The sequence below is a fragment of the Copidosoma floridanum genome, unplaced genomic scaffold (genome assembly GCF_036245765.1).
Source record: "Copidosoma floridanum isolate Cflo_tuat_1 unplaced genomic scaffold, Cflo_Japanese_pri ptg000001l, whole genome shotgun sequence".
Taxonomy (NCBI): Eukaryota; Metazoa; Arthropoda; class Insecta; order Hymenoptera; family Encyrtidae; genus Copidosoma; species Copidosoma floridanum.
Genome location: NW_028321878.1, coordinates 11,866,055 through 11,887,139, shown reverse-complemented (window position 1 = coordinate 11,887,139; position 21,085 = coordinate 11,866,055). Strand labels below are relative to the sequence as shown.

Below are 21,085 nucleotides of genomic sequence, written 5' to 3'. Positions count from 1 at the left end.
GTGTGATAGTGCCCCTACAATACCTCCAGAGGTCGATAATAACTAATAATCCAAAAAAGCTGTCAAGAATCTTTGATCGGTAAATTGGTACACATAATACGGTTCTTTAGCGTTACCTAAAGAGATAACGTTGTGATGTGTGTATATATATATATATATATATATGTTGTGGTAGTACCGTAGTAGAAGTAGCAGTGCATCTGTGCGTGTCATGTAAAAATATGACGTGACCTTGCTTGCTTGATATAAGTACGTAAATATTAGAAAATTTGTTGAAAATTGCACACTTTAACAAAAATGGATCTGATCGAGGACGGTCAATTTAGTGATGCTGAGGAAAATGATAAACCGTAAGTTTGATTGATTACTTAGAATTTTTATATTTGAGACCTTATCCACACGTGTTTGCAAATGTCATTCACTTGTACTTTTTTCACTACATTTTATATATTTTAGTAAATTATTGTTACATGGTTAATTGGTGTAAAGCTATTTTTGGGTTTTTAATTAGATTAATGTATATTTAATGCAATCCATAACAGTAATTAAATAATCAACTTATATGGATGTAATAAATGATAAATACTAATAAGAAAAATAAGTATTTATTAAAGTGTTTCTAATTCATTGACTCACAGGTTGAGTGTACCAAGAGGTAAACCAGTTTTCAAATCAGTTGTGTGTGAAAAATTGAATGCAATTAATTTGGAAAAAAGTCATGCTGCTGAAGTAGAAAACGGAGATGAAGAAGAAATTGATGATGAGTATGATGATTATATATACAATGATGACGATGAAGAGACAGGTCACAAAAACAGATTCAAAGTGAACCAAAAAACTACAAACTCACAGCAAAGCTCATCCAAAATTACTAATTTTCAACCACCAGACAAACTGTTTCGAAGATATGCCAACAAAATAAATATTGAAGATTATGAAGGCCCAAGGCTTGAGCAGTCGGCTACAAATATACTCAGTGAGAAAAACAGGAGTATTGAAAACAACAGACGTCGTGTCAAAGATAAAAGTGATCGCGCTACAGCTGAACAGGTTATGGATGACAGAACCAGGATGATTTTGTTTAAAATGTTGAATAAAGGTATCATTGACAAGATCAATGGTTGTATTTCCACTGGAAAAGAAGCTAATGTTTACCATGCTAGATCTAGTACTGGAATAGAATTTGCCATAAAAATTTACAAAACTTCTATACTCGTTTTCAAAGATAGAGACAAGTATGTCACTGGAGAGTATCGTTTTAGGCATGGGTACTGTAAGAGCAATCCGAGAAAAATGGTACGAACATGGGCAGAAAAAGAAATGAGAAATTTGAATAGGTTGCATCAAGCAGGAATCAAGGCACCAAAGCCAATTTTGTTGAAAAGTCATGTTTTGTTGATGGACTTCATTGGTTCAGAAGGTTGGCCTTCCCCAAAACTAAAAGATGCTGTGCTTACTACTTCAAAACCAAGAAAATTGTACAGAGAATGTATTGAGATTATGTGGAAACTTTATAACAAATGTAAACTAGTACATGCAGATTTGAGTGAATACAACATTCTTTATCATGAAGAATCTTTAGTTATAATAGATGTGTCACAATCTGTTGAGCACGAGCATCCTAATGCCCTTGTATTTCTAAGGAAAGACTGCACAAACATTACAGGTGTGTTAATTATTTTTTGCTTAAAATACTAATTTATCATACTGAATTAATCTTTGAGTAAATTAGTTGAATATTTTTAGAATTCTTTCGAAAAAATAAGGTGGCTGTCATGTCCGTAAAAGCACTGTTCGATTTTATAACTGACCCAACAGTAAATGAAAAAAATATAGATGAGTACCTTGATGTGATGTCAAAAAAGATGGAAGAAGAACCTACTAATACTGATCCGCAGCAGGAAATAGAAGAAGAAGCATTCAAAAATATATACATACCTCAAAGATTGGATAGGGTAGAAATAAATAAATTATCAACCATGAACTTTGTTTGAATCATGTATAATTTTTCAAATCTTTTAGGTGATTGACATTGAAAGAGACATTAAACTTGCAAAATCTGGTAAACATGATCTTGTTTACAAAACCATAGTTGGATTGATGGGTGATTTATCCAAACCTGCACAAGTTCCTAGTATTTTATCCAAACAAACTTCAAAAGATAAAAGCGAAAGTGATAAAGACGAAAAAAGCAATGAAACGAAAAATCAAGAATCTGATGAAGATTCAGATGAGAGTGATTATAGTAGCTCAGGCGATGAAAGCGAAGAAAAAAGTGAAGATGAAGAAACAGAATCGAAATTTATAAATTCTGCAAGACCTAAGAATGAAACAGCTGAAGAAAGAAAGGTGTGTATCTAAGCAAGTGTTTATAATATGAATAATTTTCACATAAATTGTTTGTTTTCTAGCTAAGAAAAAAAGGAGTAAAAGAACAAAAAGCAGAAGTTAGAAAGTCTAAGATGAAAAAGCACGTGAAGAAAAAAAAGACAAAGGCATCAAAGAAAAAATGATTGTTAACATACTGAAAATACTGTTTTCAAAGATTTGTTATCGAGATTGATACATCATATCATGATTATTTCCCAACCATGAAATACTTGTAAAAAAATAATGTGTTAGTTGTATAATACACACTTACAATGTTTACCACACAAGCGACTCATTGAATCTGTGGTATACCAATCTAATCAGTTATTTTTACTGAAAATTTAAGTTGCACAATAAGTATATGTATAAATAAAGAAAAAACTACGCTTGAGAAAGTACTGTACGTTTTTTTGAGTCGCAAATAAACCCCTAATTCAGCTTATAAATTAATTTTACAAGAATCAAATCAAATTAGGTTTTTCCATTGATCACTTGCGCTCTAAATTTTTTAAATTACATTTTCAAACAGTCGGCGCCGTAATGTAAGGTTTCTCTCCCCAACAGTATTAAAAGTCTCCCTTTGACAGTTTGACCCCTTCAAGTTAAAAGAGAGAGAGAGAAAAAATACAAACCGTCGCACCTTACACTGCCTGCGTATATATTTTTATATATTACCCGCCGATGAACCCTTCGACGCACAGGATACTCGGTGTATATAGAGGAAACGAGTTTAATGGGCCTTGCCTTGCACTGCCCCTTCTCCAATCCGTTTAATATTATAATATAAAAAGTAAAAACGATATCGAAACCGGACCCCATAAACACAATAGGTTATGTTGACGGGCGCGCGCGGAGCGGCGGCAGCGTCCATTGTGGTATCCCGATTTTTCAAAAAAAAATAATACAACGGCCAGTGAAGGATCAATTATAAGTGCACTTACTATTTTCAAAAAACGTTGCGTGCCTCGTTCACCTCAAAAACCAAATTAAACGATTCAGTGAGTGCCTTGATCGTGAAGTACTTTTTGTTGTCGTAATTCGCCGAGAAGTCGGATGAAAACTGATAAAAGTGTTGAAAATGTGTTGGTCTTTCTGCTAAGGAAGTAAACAGTGTTTTTTTTTTATTTTCGTGCCAAAGGGCGTGAAATGGTAAATTCTTCTGTTTGAGCAAATAAATAAGTATTCAGTACGAAGTGTTTTCTTCACCGAAGAATTGTTATTTTCGACATGGCAGAAGGTAAGTTTTTTTTAAATATTTATTATTCTGAACAATTTGTTTGTAATGTAATAATGATAATCGATAATAATCGTACTAGCTACAAACTTTTTGTTATTTTTAATTTACGAATTGCGTCCATATTTTAGATACTGTAGTCAGTGGTCGTAATAGAGGCAGCAATAAAAGATCGCCACTGCTAAAGTAAGTTTTTGTTATTTAAAAAAAAAAAAAAAAAAAATACTTATAAATACATATTTTTTGAATGAAAAAAAAAATTTAGAGTATTTTGTAATTACTTAAATTTATTAAAAATTTTTTTGATATTAAGTGATTCGTTTGTGAAATCAACCATGGAGAAAATAAAAAAGTCAATAAATGAATGCAATGTCATTAGATATGCTTCCTACAGAACAGCATCAAAGATGCAAGTTTTTCATAAGGCTTTAAATAGTAAGTTTTCGTTCATATAGGTACCTCTGATAATACTTTGATAGTGTAAGTTGAATTAAACATTTTGTATTTTAGTGAACTATGTGCAAACGCAGTTTGTAGCAGGTGTTTTTGAAAAGCATAGACTGTCGGTTACCGAGAATTCGATAAATTTAGACATTTATGAGGTTGAAGACCTTTTATCAGATATTTATTTCGGTGCTAAAAATGAAAGCAATGCTGACTTTAATGTAGATGATTCTACAAAATTAGCTTTAAATTATATTTTTAAAACTTTTCACAAGTAAGTTCACTGGGTACATATGAATGTTCTTTATGTATATTCTACATTAATTACGCATTATTTTTCATAGAAAAGAAGACGAAAATATATCAGTATTTTCAGTTAAAGTAGCATTAACTTTAGTCAGTTGTGGAAGATTGGAAGAAAAATATGGGTATCTATTTCATCAATTAGCTGACCATAATGCATGTTTGTCCAGAATGGCACTTAACATACTTTTAACAAACATATGCAAAATAACAGAAATGTTAGGTGAAAGCGTTGCTTATGGAAACCATTTAATCAGAGCAAGCATTGATAATTGTTTCTGTGAGGTATATACAAGAGTGTTTTATTAATTTTTTTTTTTTTACATTACAAAAAAAAAAATGTTTTGCTAAACTATTTTATAAAGTCTCAGGGCTGTCTTGGAGTAACTGAAGCAGAATTTGCTACTTGGCTTATGCAAGAACCACCCTTGTTGATGTGGATCACCACAATGAATCGTTTAAAGTCAGCCGAACCAAGTATATACTTTTTTCTATAATATTTAATTTTTAATCAAGGTAGTTCAGTCCCCTCATCTTTCTCAACCTGTTAGATTTGACAGTTAATCATTAAATTTCGCAACATTTACTAGTAATAATCACAAGTTCTCCAAGGTTTTATACAAAAAACAACTTTTGGCGTGAACTACCTTATAAAAAAAAAAAAAAAATGTTAATCTCTAACGTCAAAATTTGCAGTTGTTCATAACGTTAAATGTTCTTCATGTAAAAGTACACCGATACAGGGTCCAAGATACTCATGTTTAAAATGTACAGGGTACAATCAATGTCAAACATGTTTTTTATATGGAAAAGTATCGGGCAAACATAAATTAAAACACCCTGTTCGCGAGTATTGCATCAAGGTATACATATGATTGAAAAAAAATAAATTCAAAAACCAAATGTTTCTTAACATCATAAGATTCGAACTTGATTTTAGACGAGCACCAAGGAAATCACAAAACTACTTATTGAACTCATTCAAAATAAACTAAGTTTGTGTCCTGCGAGAAATGGCGACAGCAGCTTTAACGATTCTAGCTCTTCCATGAATCTGTAAGACTTGATTTCATTAACAAGTAACTCACCTTGAAGCCACGTAATAATATCAATTGTATATCATATATTTTTTACATTGTAACAGCGATCAAACAAAAAGTTTCGATTCCATGTCGGTGAGGAGTACCATTAAAAGGCGAATACTTAACGATCCGCAGAAAGAATTGCAGAGCATAATATCCCACTTGGAAGAAGAAAACAAACAATTGCAACTGGAATTGAAAGAAATAAGCGACAGTAGGGTCGAAAAATTGCAACATCACAGAGTTGCGATAGAATCGCAGCTGAAGCGTTTGAAAATTTTGAAGGTACCCTGCACTTAAAGAAAAAAAAAAATCTTGAGTTAGTTTCCATATCACCAGCTTTGACATGTACTTACGTTTCAGAACTATTTATTCACACGAGGATCGCAGGTGCCACGTGACTTTAACGTTGTTCAAAGCACACCGATGGTCCAAGCCGCTGTATCGAGAATATCGGCCTTACCGATGGCTTTTCAATTAAGTCCCATAACTCATCATCATCAAAGTCCCGATTATGAAAATTCGAGTGATCTCGACAGCTGCAGTACCACCACGCAAAGCACGTCAGCAGCTAACAAAATCAGTACAAATGATGGCGTTTCCGATGGCAATGATCAAGTTGCGGCCGATGATACTTGCATCGAGCCGAGCACATGGATCGGAGGTCTTTTTTTTTTTTTTTTTTTTTTTTTTTTTTTTGAAGCAATACAAACTAATAAGACATTTTTGGTGTACTTTTTTATCTGAAACATATGCTTTTCAATGTTAGGACATCGTACCAACTTCTCTTCGCGAGACAGTGGCTTTTCCCAGTGGCTGAACTCGAGGGAAAGCAAGAAATCGAAGGAAAAACCAAGTGGTAACCAGAACGGAGAAACCGGCGTTAATCGAGATAACGGACTGCCATCTCTGCGAACTGATAAGAATTCGCAGCACAGTAGTTTGCAAAACATTCAAGGTGATCTCAATGATATTTTGGACAGATTGCAAAATATGGTAGCTAATGACTGCTTGCTAGAAGGTAATTTTTATTTTTTATTTTTACTGCTCGTGTACAATTATAAGCGTGCTTTCAACTGTGATATATCCAAGTGTGGTATTACGTACGCGTTATCAATTTTTTGTTTGATTTCTTGAAGATACGTTTAGCGCGGATAATAATTGCGAATTAAAACGTGCCGCCACGGAGATGGAAGATTTACTGACTGGCTTGATCGAAGGCATGGAAACACGAAAGGAAAAACTCACAACAGTTGTGTGAGAGACAACAGAGCTGAACTTGTGGTTTATATAACTTTAAATATATGCAGTTGCTGATGGTTAAAACGAATGTCAACTATTTTTCAGGTTCGATGAAAATTTCGTCGCTTGTGCGAAAAATTGCGAATAAAAGAAATAATGTATGTTACGGTATGAACTCTTTTTTTAAATTATAAGAATAGCTTCGAGATTTGATATCTCAAAGCATTTTGTAAATATGTACATTATGTATCACTTTACTGATTACGATTTAGCTTATTTAAAATTTTTTTTGTGCAAAATATATGAATACTTTTTTTTCAAGCAATATCGAGCTTCACATTTGTATTAGGCTTATAGATAACATATATATAATATCGTCTTAAATCTAATCGTGTATAAATTAACATTAAATGCATTTCATTTGGATTATATCTAAATAAAAATCGTTGTATGAGTTATTAAATTATATAAATAGCATGTTTTTTTTTTCTATACAGAAATTTATCAGCGACTCCTTACTTTCAAAAAGTTTAGAGAATCGTAATTTTTTTTTTTTTTTTGAGATCTTACGACATCAATGTATCAGTCAAATATGATACCTTTAGATTTTTCATAAAATGTTTTTTCTCTGATGGTAAATTGACTGACCAAGCAAATACTCGAATTCCTCGATCGTTCCATAGACGAATGACTTCACTGAAAAAAATACGAATTAATGTTGTGAGTTGTGAGTAAAAACACCGCGTCAGGTTAATAAAGCCAACCTAATTCACTTTTGGTACTCATTAGGTTCTTTTATTTTAATATCAAAATGTATTAGTCTGATAGCAAAACCAAATAAAAAATTTACTGTTGTAGTTGCAAAAAATTATGTCATGCAAGTCTATATCACAGATTTATAAAAAATTGATTAGTAGTATATTATTTGAGTGTAATTAATGTCATCTCTATTAATAATATAGTATTGGTATAGAGCACAAGTGTATCATACTGTAATTGTTAAAAGTTACGGCACTTTTTAAAAGCTAAGGTTGATTATTAGCAGTCTGATTAAAGTAATATGAAAGTTATTAAAAATTAAATTAATTTTCAATTCTTAAAAATCCAGTATTATTCATTAGGTCAATCATCAGCGAATTCACCTTCCTGACGAACCATTGGAATTTTTATTGCAACATTCCACCAAATTATCTTTTTTTTAAAAATATTTGATTCATATGCTCTGAAGAGAGGATGTGTGCAAAATTTTTGTAAAAGAATCTTTCGAAAGTTTCAACAAGGAAAATTAAGATCTTTTCTTACATTTGTAAGGTGAAAAAAAAAGAAGTTGAAAAATGTTATTAATACTCACGGGCTTATGATATCTTTGTGAAGTAATATAAAAGATAAGCCAAGAACGTAGTACGTTATGCGATCATAAGCCCAGTCATGAATAGCATCAACTATCATTGCTAAAATGTGTAGAAATAAATTACTGAATCGAGATTCTCGTGGTCCTTTTATTCCAGAGTAAAAACCCATGGAAAAAAATTGAGGCCTCCATGCGATACCCGCTATAATACGCGGATCTTTTCTCCTAATCTGTAAAAAAAAGTTGACGTTTAATGATTATTTATTAATTTATTTATAACTTTAACGGGGCTGAAAATTTTTTTTACGAAATTTTAAATTAATATTCATAATGTAAGTTTGTAATAAAAAAAATAGTAAAACTGTGTATTTGTTGGTGTTTTTCTTACAACCGAAAAAAAAAACTGTACAACTAAAATTTTTGGATAGTAATAAAGGATAATCTCTAGTATAGACATAATATGGTTTAAAAACATTTTTTTTCTAACACACTTGATTTATAATTTACCATGTAGATAGTGATTGGGTTGAAGCTGGATATGACTGCTCTTTCATATAGCAGAGGATACTTTTTGAACGCATCAAGAACCACTTTGATCACTTCTTTTCCCGTAGCTTTTATATCAATAAACATACGAGTTTCGTTAGTCAAAGCCTCTTCTATGACTTCTTCAAAAAGTGCTATTTTTTCACCATTTGTATCTAATTTTACTCTGAGAAATGATATACATTCCGTTTCAATTTTCGATCGAAACTATCACCTATGAAAAATAAGGAAGCTTAAAAAATAATCACCTGAGAGGATGATTCGTAGAAATGTCATAATCCTTTAATTCATTCCAGGTCATATCTTTAATAGTGCCAATAGTACCAGTTAATCTATCAATAGTATCATCATGAAAAATAATAGGAATATTGTCTTTTGTCAGAGCTAAATCGAACTCTATAGCATCACAGCCTTTTTGATGACTCTGTGAGTAATATCCACATTGAAAACATGTAAAAGGGAAATCGTGTTCTCGTTTATGACGACTAAAACAAACTCGTACGTATACCAATTATAAAAATATCCAAACTTACATGGCGGAAGGCAGACATACTGTTCTCAGGATAATCAAATCCAGCTCCTCTGTGGGCAACGACTCTAATGCAATACTGTGCTGCTTCTTCTTCTACATTCTCTGTTTTCCTGTCAATCTCCCTTTCTTCCTCCTGATCCAAAACCAAAGGATCCATGCCCAGCACCTTTTTAACAACGCTATCATCGGGCGGTGGCACCCTTGCACTGAATCTTATGAGCAATAACAAAACAACAGTACCCCATAACAACCATGGCACACTCAAACATAGCAAATCAATCAACAAATAGAAGACTGTTTGCAGATAAAGACAAAGCAAAATGCTCGGCAGTATCAACTTCAGAAAATGAAACATCTTTTTCTTCTTGGATCTTCTCTGCCTTTAACTCTGATGTGTCGCTTTTGATATTTCTTCCTCTGAACTGAGCGTGTGGGTTACAGAGATCGACGCGCTTCTCAAAAAAAAAAAAGAAATATAGCCTGACGTTTATCAGCTGTTTGACTTTTTTTCAAGATTATTGTGCAATTGAACGACAGATGTCATGTGATCATGTATTCAAACGGCGCAAAATTCACGTACGTGCTATATATGCTTGTAAACAAACTCCAAAAGACACATATCTCATCAATTTAAAGCACCACAAATCACAAGACTTTTAAATTTATAAATAAGTTTATAGGTACTCAAAATGTGTACCTATTTGTTGATTGTTTACGTTACATTATTGACACTTACAAACTCACTACTGTAACACAGTTATTACAGAAGTACACAATTGTTACACCCTTTTTTTCACGCACTTGTAATGTCCAAGCGCTATGCTGTACCTACACATTTTTGATAGCCACACATGGGAGTCGTCCTGACTGTCCTGAGCCCTGATCGTAACATTCCTTACGCGTATATATGTATACATATTAGGGCACTACGTGTGTAGATCGCGTGACTCGTACAATCGCGCATTCATATTCAACTCTTTTTTTTATTTCTTAATTAAATCAACTCGCTCCGGATCCATGATCACTACAGTCTACAGTGTATACAATTTGTTTTTTGGAATTTTGGTTCGCGCATGCGCAACAAACAAACAATTTAACAATAATACAATTACAATTTACAATAATATACAAATATTACAAATACAACTTATACAATATACAATTCCAAATACCTTATACAAAGATACAAACAAAACAGTCGGCTGTTGACTGTCGACAGTCGGCTGCTATTGTCTTTTTTTTTTTTTTTTTTTCATCTTCAAAGAATTCGAAGTTCGAAGATCATGTGCACATTTGAACACGCACACTGTGTTTTTTCTATTCGAGTATGAAAATGTTTATTCTAAAACCAAAGATAAATAATAGAGTTTGATATGTATATGTATTTATTGTTTAACTGCGCTTGAATTTTGGAGTGACTTTACAATCGCTGTGTAGTAGTAATACATGATTATGTTTTATTTATTATAAGTTCGGGTGATCACAACGGTGAAATTTTTTTTTTGTAAAAATTATTTTTCGGTATACTTTTCAAGGATTTGTTTAAAAAGTAGTGTGAACCGTACACTTTGCCTACGTATAGAGCAGAGCTGGGATAGCTATGCGTGAAAAATGTTTCTTACCAAGCATTTCTTCAGAGTGAGCATTGTCTTGCTAAAATTTAATTTTGCAAGCAGAACATTTTTAAGCAAAGCAGCAAACAGTGGTTCAACAATTTTTGCTCTCTCATCTGGTAAATAGGCTTGTTATATTTTAAAGCCATGCAACTTTTTTTAAAGTATCAAAACAATCTTTTTATTTTATTACAGGCCAAGGAAAGTGTGGAGTAGCTGTTGTGAGAATATCAGGCAGCAATGCCAGATCAGCATTGGAAAAAATGACAAATATTTCCAAGCTTGAACCAAGAAAAGCTTATTTGAGGAACATAAAAAATCCTGAAACTGGTGAAGTCATTGATCAAGGCTTATGTCTTTGGTTTCCAAGTAAGAGTATATTCTATATTATTGGAATTTTTAAATTAAGAATTCGAAATCCATCCAGTAAGAATTTTCGTAGGACCTCATTCGTTTACTGGTGAGGACAGCGTCGAGTTCCAAGTCCACGGTGGAGTGGCGATCCTTTCAGCTTTGATGACAGCACTATCAAAGCTAAAATTTCGTCCTGCAGTGCCGGGAGAGTTTACCAGACGTGCTTTTTTCAACAACAAGTTAGACCTTACTGAAATCGAAGGCCTGGCAGATCTTATCCATGCTGAAACTGAACAGCAGAGGAAACAGGCTCTGATTCAGGCACATGGTAATCTCAGTACCTTGTACAGCAGCTGGAGGGAGATTCTTTTGCGATGTCTGGCGTACATCGAAGCCTACATAGATTTTGGCGAGGAGGATAACATACAGAGTGACGTTTTTCAACAATGCAACGTCGATTTAGAATATCTTGCCAGTAAGATCGAGAAACACTTGGCTGATGGTAGGAAAGGAGAGATATTGCGTAGTGGCATAAGGACAGTCATTATTGGTGAACCTAATGTGGGCAAAAGTAGTTTGTTGAACTGTTTGGTTCAGAGAAACGCAGCGATCGTGACGTCAATTCCAGGCACAACGAGAGACGTCGTCGAACTGACGGCAAATGTTGCTGGCTACCCAATACTGTTGGCAGATACAGCTGGCTTGCACAAATTTTCAAATGATATTGTTGAAATGGAAGGTATAAGGAGGGCAAGAGACCAGGCTATCAAAGCCGACTTTATTGTGTTGGTTGTCAATGCAGAGGAGTACGCGAAAGAGCAAAAGAGTTTTGATCAATACCTGATCAATTATATTAGGACTTTAGAATTGGAGGACTTGCTGCTGGTAAATGGACAGTTGAGTAGCAACTGTATGATTGTTGTAAATAAAATAGATTTGTTAGCCAATGACGTGAGAAAGTCCTTGAAGGCGCATAATTCAGTTGGTATTTCTTGCACCAACGAAGAAGGATTTCAAGATTTGTTGGGGTCCATGAGAGAGTACTTTGAAAAAATGTAAGCTACAGTCTTTTAGTTTCGTTGAACAACAACTTTACTATTTGGTGCTATGCACAACTAGTTTTAATTTTAATTTTCAGATGTGGCAATCCATCAGCAGAGAATCCAACAATTAGCCAAGAGAGGCACAGGAACCACGTCCGAGACTGTCACGAATGTCTCTTGAAGTACTTTGACATAATATCCCGAGAGAACTACGATATTGTTCTTGCAGCGCAAGAAATTCGCAAGGCAGCTCGTGAGATTGGGAAAATCACGGGCTACGTCAGTACTGAAGAAATCTTGGATACGATTTTCCAGAACTTTTGCATTGGAAAATAACCCTTTACTTGTGTGAGATACGTGACGGTAAATAAATGAAAAAACGTTCTTTTTGACTAAAAAATATTTTTACTCCATATGTACGTACCCAATAAACCAAATTTCTTGTTAGTGAAATTCAAATTTTCGCGGTATATTTACCGGTGCGCCCTCTCGCGGCTGTTTCACGGAACTCCGAACTGTTCGACATTCGACGAGCAGCCTTTTCTTGTGCGAAACGGACGTTCGCGAGGTTCGTCGGTAATGTTTAATCTTAATTAATCCAACAAATCCTAATAAACATTGACTCTGCGTACGTAAAATAACAAAGCCTAATTACTCTAGTTTCCCCATATTCCCAACAAGTTCATTCGATATCGTGATATTCCTTTTTTTTTCACCCAAAGTTCATAAAGTGTCGCAAGTAAGTCAGTCTAGGCCGTAACCTTACAATACTAATCGCTGCGTGTTATTGTTTATTCTGTTGCTCCAGACATGGCACCGAGGTACGAGCTGGCCGTTGGCCTTAAAGACAGGAAAGGGCACAAGACGACGAAGATAACCGTCGCCAAGACCAAGCTCAAGAAGGCCGAGAAATCAAAGACCATCATCCTGAGACCCTCGAGACTGAAGGGAGTAAGTGTTGTTAATTTGTTGTTTTTAGGTTAGGGTGCATGGTGTTTTTTTAATTTTGAGTGTGTTTGATGGTTTGTTTATTAGATATAGTCTGTAAACAATCAGAATAGCATGCTCACGTTGGCTACATCATTGAGGCAATTGCCGTTTTAAAGTTATAGTTAAAAACACGGAGTTTCGATGGTCTTACGTTTTAATACTACAATATTGTTGTTACATTGTTGACAATCAATAACTTCATTAGCTGGTGTACATGTCATTATTTGTATTTATGAGTCAAAGTTATTAAGTATGTATGGCACATCAAAGTGATTAGTTCTAGATCCATTGTGTGAGAGCAATATAATTATTTTTTTATCAATTTCAGCAAATAACCAAACATAGCAAATTCGTTCGTGACCTGATTCGTGAAGTTACTGGACATGCTCCTTATGAAAAGCGTGCTATGGAGTTGTTGAAGGTGTCCAAGGACAAGCGAGCTCTCAAATTTTTGAAAAGGAGGGTATGTCATTTGTTTATTATGTTATATTTATACTACAAAAATCCTATGTAATAGAAAGTTGTATTTGATAATTATTTTTACAATTTCGAATTATAAACAGTAGATAAAAGATTTTATTACTATGTCCTGATATCTGATGGTATTAAGAATAACTGTACCCTCAAGATTTTTTTAACATTAAAATGCTTTTTTTGTCAGCATAATCAAATAACGTGAAATATTTTTTTTTCAGTTGGGAACTCACATTCGTGCTAAGAGGAAGCGTGAAGAACTTGGAAACATCCTTGCACAAATGAGGAAAGCCCAACATCATTAGTACCCTTTGCTGGTGGAAAAAACCTCAGTGAATATCTTTATTTTATAAGGTTACTTCTTACGTCGTAAATAAAAAAATATCTTATCTAAACTATTTTATCTTATTTTTGTTATGTTTTTATTCTAAAAGGGAATTTTTTATTTTACAACTTTGCTATTTAAGGGGGCTCATTCACGAAAGTCCCCAAAAATAGATATACCGGTTCTAATGGAAGAAAATTCGCTGAATCCTATGCTGGCTTGATTTCCACCCCATATGTTCTTGTATGTTTGTAATAAGCTAAATTTACTGTCATTAAGTCTTTGTCTTCAACGTGGTACATTAAAAATTGAGGGTGATGGGATAATTTAGCGATAAATTTGTGATAAAAATTTATAAATAATTCACGAGGTTACATAGATTGCAGATTTAGTGGCTCAGAATTCGTATGGGTTGAAGTTTAATAATTTGTAATGGAGTATGTGATAGATACTGTTATATTCACTTTCAGTCATATTTGATTTCAGGGGTAGTCGCAGGAGCCCCCTTAATTAATCAACTACCCATTATAGTATGAGATACCATTGTAATAGGATGCTCACATAAGTTTTTTAGTATTTGCAGGAGAATCAACACTTGATATGGATACATCCGTATGCATACAAGCATAATATATAGTTGTATTGTCAAATTTCTCTTGTAAGACACGTCTTGTTGCATCTAGCACAAATCAGCTTATCCGTAAGTATATAATCACATAGCTACCTGTAAATCAAAATCCAATGAATGTTCCCTATACTGCCAATGAAGTCATTGGTTTTATTCTATACCAGAAACTCAATAGAAGCCAAACTATTGAGTAGAAAATTTTACACTGATTAATAAACTGTCAGTCCAAGCTGAAAGCTTGCGCAATGTGCAATCCAACACTAAAATGTACATACAACACCCAAAGAGATGACAGTTGCGAGGCTCATCCCTACCTGTTTGCTGGGTGTATCCATGGAGGGTAGACCAGGAGCTTCAGTGTTGTCACATACAGTAGCTAACTATATGGTGTGTAGGGTTTTCCACTCACGCGATTGTTTGTTTGCCTCAACATACACGTACATGCACATTCACGTAAAATAAAGGAGCCGGGGGAACGAAGGGACTTCAGTGGCATATATATCCTCCCGCCGCTACAATGACATTGAAATCCGCTTTTGTTGCTGTCGACGCCGCAACCCTTTGTTGGGGTTGTCCCTTGGCATTATGTAGTGTACTCGCTCTCGCCTCCTCCCTCTTTGTCTCGTGCCTATGTTCACTCCCTCTGAGCTTGGCTTGTCACTCATTGGAGTTTTGTTGTTATTAATTAAATTATAATTAAATTCGGTCAATCACTGCCCAATCATTGTGCTTGCGTGATTAAAATGAAAAATTAATGAGGTCAAGTAACTTTTTAAGCTACTTGATCACGCTTCATTTGTAATATGAAAACAGTAGGTAAGTGTATATGCCCTTGAAAAGTACACTACGACTAGTTCAACCACGTACTCACGATTGGAGCTGTGTGGCTTTTCTTTGAGAAGCAAAACACCAACGATGAATTTACAATATGGACGCATTGATAAGCAGTGGTGGTAAATTGTACTTTGGTAAGTCCATGTCGGCTATACATCCTAAACATCGAACCAATTTTGTATAGTGGCAAGTATAGGCGTGGAGAGGTATAAAAAATATGAGTTTTTTTCTTCTTTTTAACCACGCATATGTTGACCATTGTTTTTGGTGATTGAAAGCTCTTTTTGATTCCGCTCTACGTCAATTGCACTGATTTTCCAAAATTCTGGTACTTTGCCAAAACGGTACAACCCAAACGTAAGAAAATCAGCATCCAGCAGAGAAGCTTTAAGAACTCGCACGTTGTATGTACAATGTAACAATATGTATAGAAATGGTGGTAGAAAAGTGCAGAGAAAAAGGAAGGCAATGGATTATTCGTCGATAAGGGGAGAATTTATTCGCCGGCATCGGCGCGCACGATAAAGCTCGCATCACGAGAAAAGCCTTTACTATATTTATACCGTCCGTTACTTTTCGGAGGCGATTGAAGAGGCACATTTGCACGCCTGATGGATTTCTGTGCTTACAGGTACAACATATATATACGCAAGAGCTTTTATGCATGAGAATTCTTCTTTTCTTTGCTTTCATTTTTCGAACGCGGCAAGAGCTATAGGAAACGGGTGGGCCGGCCGGAATCAATTCTCGGAAGTGTTGGCGATTTTTATCGCCCGGCGAGCAGAGCTTGATTTTCCGAGTGCCGTTTTTTGGGTGCCAATTTCGATGCAGTATATTCACCGAAGGTACTTAGCACGTATGGGATCGGCGCTGTCTTGTCCTAACAATGGAGTGCAGATTCACTTGGCAAGAATATTAGGGGCACAGGATTGCTGTATAACTTGACGAGTCGCTCTTGCAATTTGCAATCGCAACCCTATACTTTTTTTTTTCTTTCGTGCTCTTTGGAAAACAATTCAATAGCGTCTCGAGGAGAAAAGGTAGAAATGGTGAAATGTTTCTTTCCAATTTGAGAATTGACGTTTTTTTGTCTCGTTTTGAAGTCAAAAAGTGTGTAAAAATATTTTGAAAAATTCTTTTAATGTACATACGCCTGTAAGTTCTTTTTTTTCTCTCTTCGGTGGTGCTGTAACGATGTGTGGACTTTAAATTGCGTGTTTTTAACAAAAAAAAAAAATTAATTTTTACTTTCTCTCACCATCGATTACCCAATACCCAAGTCCCAAGAAATCATCCTAATAATAGTCGAGATTACGTTGTGTAAATACTATAAGTATAATCAAGAAAGCCTCGCCGACATCACCCTCGTTATATCAAATAAAAACTGCTGACTCCGCCCAACCCAACTCCCTCTTATTGTGTTACACCACCTTCCGACAGTCCTTTTTTTTTCGTGTACTCATCTCACCCGGTGCATTTCATTATCGAGGATAAGTTTGTACACAACAAGGCACGCACCGGCGAATCCAAGGCATCGCTTACGCACGTACTTTATTTATTTTTTTTTTTGCCTCGGGACTCGGTGCACATTAGTGTGCGCGCACCTGTGCTGTGACCGCGGAGGCGGTGGTGACGAAGGAAAAAAAAAAAAAAAAAAAAAAAAGAGCGTCTCAAGTGGCGCTGCTGCTGCGAGTGTTTTTCATTACAGCGAGGGGAGCGCAGGTTTTTCGGTGTTTTCGTCGCACTTGTGAAATCCTTGCTCGGAAAAAATGTCAAAACGCGCGGGAGAGCTAATTATGAAAAAGAAAAAAAAAAATTTTTTTTGCTCCTTGCCGAGGACGTGTTGAAACAGTGAATTTACACTACACTGGAAACGAGCGGAATTTCGGTTGAAATTTAGAAGCGGAAACATTTCCAGTGGACGAATTTATGTGATAATATTTGAACTCTCGCACTGGCTTCGCCTTGCCGTGGTATACCTGCATTAATTAAATGCATTATTAATTTCAATTTCCAAGAAACGAAGCGCCATACAAACAAACTCTAGAGTAATGGAAAGGTTTTCCGTTCGAGCATCGCCTGCGTGAAAACTACATTATACGTATATTATATATATATATTATGGATTCGAGAGCGGGTGGGACGTGAAATGAAACGCAAACTTAATCATCGATTGCTCAAAATATAAATTTACCCGATGCACGTGTAGTTCAATACTGTGTACTTTTAATTATGACTTGTTGTTTGCCGAGCAATTCGTACCTTTTTCGACGTTTCATGCGCCCACTCGGGGTATAGGTACCTATTATCAGCATCGCATAACTCGAGAGGTTGGATAAAAGTCGCTTTGGATGGGATGTTTGAACTTTTTTTTATTTTTCTATTTCTGCTTTCGCGCGAAGGACGAGCGCGACCCGAGCTAGCTATACGCAATAAAGCAAAATTCTCGCGAAAATTAATGAGTCTCGCAAGCGCGATTTTTTCCTTGCCTCGCTCTATTTTTCTGACCAAGGGATGATATTTTTACCCGAGTTTATGCGAATTTTTTTTTTTTTTTTTTTTTTTTTTTTTTTTTTTTTTTTCCCGCGGGAAAAGGAAACGCGCGCATACGATTTATTTACCCATCAAAGCGATTCTTCCGCAAGTAATGCGTGAAAATATTGCGCTGTGTATGGGCAGAACAACAACAACACGTTTACAATTTTATGCACGCGCGAACAATGTAATGCGAGCCGAGCAAATATTTACGCGCATCGGTTGTTTTTCTTCGTTTAAAGAAATTACGCGTTAAAAATTTACTGCTTAGCTTTAAAGAATTTCATGCTTCAAGAAGCCATTAGATCAATGCACCGGCGTTAAATTATTTTTTGCGGAGAGTTTTACTAGCAAAAAATTTTTTCAGACGTCACGTTATATTGAGACATTATTATACATTATCACAAAGGCAAAGTACCATCGTACGTCGGATTTTTAAGCCAATCTGACTTAGAGCGTGGTCCCGAATTAGCAAAGTTGTTTTTACACTGTTGACCGATCAAACACTTGGAATTTTGTTGGAGTCAATCAAAGGGTAACTGAGAAAACGTGATATTTATCATTAGAAATAGGATTTTCGTGTAATTTAAGTGGTGACGGGGAAAAAACATTGTGGCTCAAAAAAAAGAGGCCGTAAGCATAATATATTGCCAGACGAAAGCACTCCCGTTATTGTTATTATTTTATTTTTATTTTCAAACGATAAGGCAAGAGGGTCACTTTGAGCACAACAACAATTTAAAAAAATCGGCATAGCCGATCTCGAATCTCGAATGATAACAAAAGGAATGAAAAAGTAACAATCCTTGGAGAGATTTAACAGTTTCCATGAGAGAGGCTCGCGAAAAAATTTTCACCGTCGTGGATTCGTGAAAAATTCACGTAGCCGGGACAGGATGGCTGTACAAACAACGCCGATCGACGATCTTTCCAAACCAAGTGCGCCCAGATTTTTTTTCCCCGAAGGTTGGGGGCTCCTCTCGAGAAACGCCTTTTGTTACCCAAGACCCGAAGTTTGTGTTTCGCAGCTGGAAAATCGGCCCGAGACTGATGTTGGATTTTAGAAATTGAACATTACTGCGCGCTTGGATGGTCGCGCCGTGTAGGATTATAAAAATTTTTTTTGTACTGTTATAAACAGCAATTTACTGTAATCCCAAGCTTGTTAAATTATACATTTAGAATGTGTAGTTACAATTTTCGTTTTTTATAATAAAATACATCGTGGTCAATAGACTACCGAGTATTTGAAGGAGATGGGGATAAGAATTTGAAGAATCTATGGAACACCAAGTGGTAAACCAGTTCCACTAAACTGGATACTTTTTTAATGGAAAATGTCAATTTAGGAAAGCTGTGGAGTGAAAAAGTCTGTGACAGAAGTGTTTTACTCTCTACAGCCTTCTTATGTCAATCGCAGAAGAAAAAAATGGTTTAGCTTGATAGAATTGATGAAATAGTTTACGAAGCATCAACTTGGTTGTTCTAAATTATCAAGACTATGCCTCTTATGCAAACAAAAATTTCACACACTTGGATTTTACAGTGTTTCCATCGTAGTAGGTACACTGATTAATATTTGTGAAAGAAAAAATCCCTGTCGAGAATCGCCAAAAGTAAAAAGTCCCTGGACGACGAAACGATACTACAGATTATAATTCCAGCGCGGTAACGTTTTTTATATTGTTTTCATTTTCCTATAGCGTACAAGGTAACGAGAGATTGATTGTACAAACCAAACGAAACGACAATTTTCTCCACAAACAAGTTGACCTTATATCCAAATTAATCGCGATGGGTTCGAATAGACGACACGTCACATGGTGGCACGGGCATACGTATTTATATATATAGAGCGCAATGCCGGGAAATAGGTATAGCGAAACACCCATCAGCCGCGGAACATCATATACATCCGAGTACTGCAGCGACCCATAAAACCAGCGACACGGGAAATTCTCGTTATGCAACCCTTTGTCGTGGGATTGGTGTTGCTATTAGTACACAGAGTGTCCCTTTTGCATGTACTATACGTGTACGCGCATTCATAGGAATATATGTATAGTTTGTCATTTGGTTTTGCTATGGGTATGTGGACTATCGCTCTTTGTGCGCATCAAACTTTCGAGGCGACAAATTAGAAAATACACGAAAATTCCCACGTCCTCCTCCTCTCCCTCTTGTCCTCTTTTTTTGGGTTTTCCCTGCACTTTCTCTCGTCACCGATATACATACCGTAAAACTGATGCCGCTGGCTTTGACAGGTTATCGGGGTAGACGCGCGGTCGCTTGTCCAAACGCAAGCCTTTACTCTCGGCAATCAACGTTTTACTATTATTATTAGTTTTTTTCACAGAGTTTTTCTTAAAAATGTTAGGTTCATCACTTGCTTTTGTCGTCAATACCGGAATTATTTTACAAAGGTGCGTATATACCAGCTTTGAAATTTCCGCTCTTTGAAGTTTATTATATTTTATTTCATTTTTAATCTTTTTTTCGCTCACCGTGAAATATTTTTTTCCTCCTTTCGGGCGGAAAGTGAGGGCCGAAAGTACTTTCAGTGCCTATTTCACGGGCGGAAAGTGGAACCTCCCGCCCTAGGGCGGAAAGTACATTCCTGCCCTAGGGCGGAAAGTACATTCCCGCCCGCAAATAAGAAAAATTAGTAAATTTTGTAGTTGGTGCTGTACATTATCAATATGTTATATGCGACATCTATCAAATATCTTTCTTTATACATCTTCAAAACAAGACTTGATTATTTTATGAAATTCTATTATAAGTATATTTTGTGTATAATTTCTTAAGAAAAAATATAATATTACAATAAGGGAGTATTATATCTCTGATTGCCATTTTTTGATACTCATACTCTCATTCCACCAAGTTTTTTTTTTTTCGGGAGATTAGATTAATTTAATTTATTTTTTTTTTTTCGGGAAATGGTTGTAAATTTTTTTTAATCGAACGATCAATTGATTTTTTGGACGAGGGGGGGGGCTTTGCCCCCCCTACCCCCCACCGGGGGCTCCGCCCCCTGGACCCCCGCCGGGGGCTTTGCCCCCTGGTCCCCCACCAGGGGCTGCCGCCCCTGGACCCCGCACAACCTTTGATGCGAACTTTCGTTTATTAACAATTAACTCTTACTTATTTTAAAAAATTCCCTACCTTACCGACTACTTTTT

At 35.5% G+C, this 21,085-nt stretch overlaps 5 protein-coding genes across 7 annotated transcripts; 4 read left to right on the top strand and 1 right to left on the bottom strand.

Moving 5' to 3' along the window:
- Nucleotides 1–205: 205 nt before the first annotated feature.
- RIOK1 (RIO kinase 1) lies at nucleotides 206–2,765 on the top strand. Its single transcript, XM_014357886.3, has 5 exons — nucleotides 206–350; nucleotides 639–1,666; nucleotides 1,747–1,955; nucleotides 2,023–2,349; nucleotides 2,412–2,765. The coding sequence occupies exons 1-5, from the start codon at nucleotides 298–300 to the stop codon at nucleotides 2,511–2,513; spliced, it is 1,719 nt and encodes a 572-aa protein (XP_014213372.2). The 5' UTR covers nucleotides 206–297; the 3' UTR covers nucleotides 2,514–2,765.
- A 751-nt stretch (nucleotides 2,766–3,516) lies between these two features.
- On the top strand, nucleotides 3,517–7,052 carry LOC106642913 (uncharacterized). The gene is made up of 12 exons (XM_014357837.3): nucleotides 3,517–3,607; nucleotides 3,736–3,790; nucleotides 3,918–4,039; nucleotides 4,115–4,322; nucleotides 4,393–4,636; nucleotides 4,717–4,828; nucleotides 5,048–5,214; nucleotides 5,292–5,407; nucleotides 5,496–5,718; nucleotides 5,797–6,097; nucleotides 6,203–6,454; nucleotides 6,573–7,052. The coding sequence occupies exons 1-12, from the start codon at nucleotides 3,598–3,600 to the stop codon at nucleotides 6,692–6,694; spliced, it is 1,932 nt and encodes a 643-aa protein (XP_014213323.3). The 5' UTR covers nucleotides 3,517–3,597; the 3' UTR covers nucleotides 6,695–7,052.
- On the bottom strand, nucleotides 6,470–10,102 carry LOC106642950 (glycerophosphodiester phosphodiesterase 1). The gene is made up of 5 exons (XM_089591403.1): nucleotides 9,106–10,102; nucleotides 8,821–8,996; nucleotides 8,534–8,738; nucleotides 8,027–8,256; nucleotides 6,470–7,371 (listed from the first exon to the last, which is right to left on the bottom strand). Exons 1-5 carry the CDS (start codon nucleotides 9,457–9,459, stop codon nucleotides 7,242–7,244), a joined length of 1,095 nt encoding a protein of 364 aa, XP_089447529.1. The 5' UTR covers nucleotides 9,460–10,102; the 3' UTR covers nucleotides 6,470–7,241.
- Nucleotides 10,103–10,480: 378 nt separating this feature from the next.
- On the top strand, nucleotides 10,481–12,470 carry LOC106646511 (5-taurinomethyluridine-[tRNA] synthase subunit GTPB3, mitochondrial). The gene is made up of 4 exons (XM_014362551.2): nucleotides 10,481–10,836; nucleotides 10,913–11,086; nucleotides 11,160–12,126; nucleotides 12,210–12,470. Exons 1-4 carry the CDS (start codon nucleotides 10,716–10,718, stop codon nucleotides 12,448–12,450), a joined length of 1,503 nt encoding a protein of 500 aa, XP_014218037.2. The 5' UTR covers nucleotides 10,481–10,715; the 3' UTR covers nucleotides 12,451–12,470.
- Nucleotides 12,471–12,619: 149 nt separating this feature from the next.
- On the top strand, nucleotides 12,620–13,973 carry RpL36 (ribosomal protein L36). 3 transcript variants are annotated; one of them, XM_014362547.2, is made up of 4 exons: nucleotides 12,620–12,690; nucleotides 12,923–13,065; nucleotides 13,433–13,567; nucleotides 13,800–13,973. In XM_014362547.2, the coding sequence occupies exons 2-4, from the start codon at nucleotides 12,925–12,927 to the stop codon at nucleotides 13,881–13,883; spliced, it is 360 nt and encodes a 119-aa protein (XP_014218033.2). In that variant the 5' UTR covers nucleotides 12,620–12,690; nucleotides 12,923–12,924; the 3' UTR covers nucleotides 13,884–13,973. The 3 variants fall into 3 exon arrangements, with proteins under 3 accessions (XP_014218033.2, XP_014218036.2, XP_014218035.2); XM_014362550.2 differs by lacking the exon at nucleotides 12,620–12,690 and adding an exon at nucleotides 12,694–12,742; XM_014362549.2 differs by lacking the exon at nucleotides 12,620–12,690 and adding an exon at nucleotides 12,779–12,853.
- Nucleotides 13,974–21,085: the final 7,112 nt, after the last annotated feature.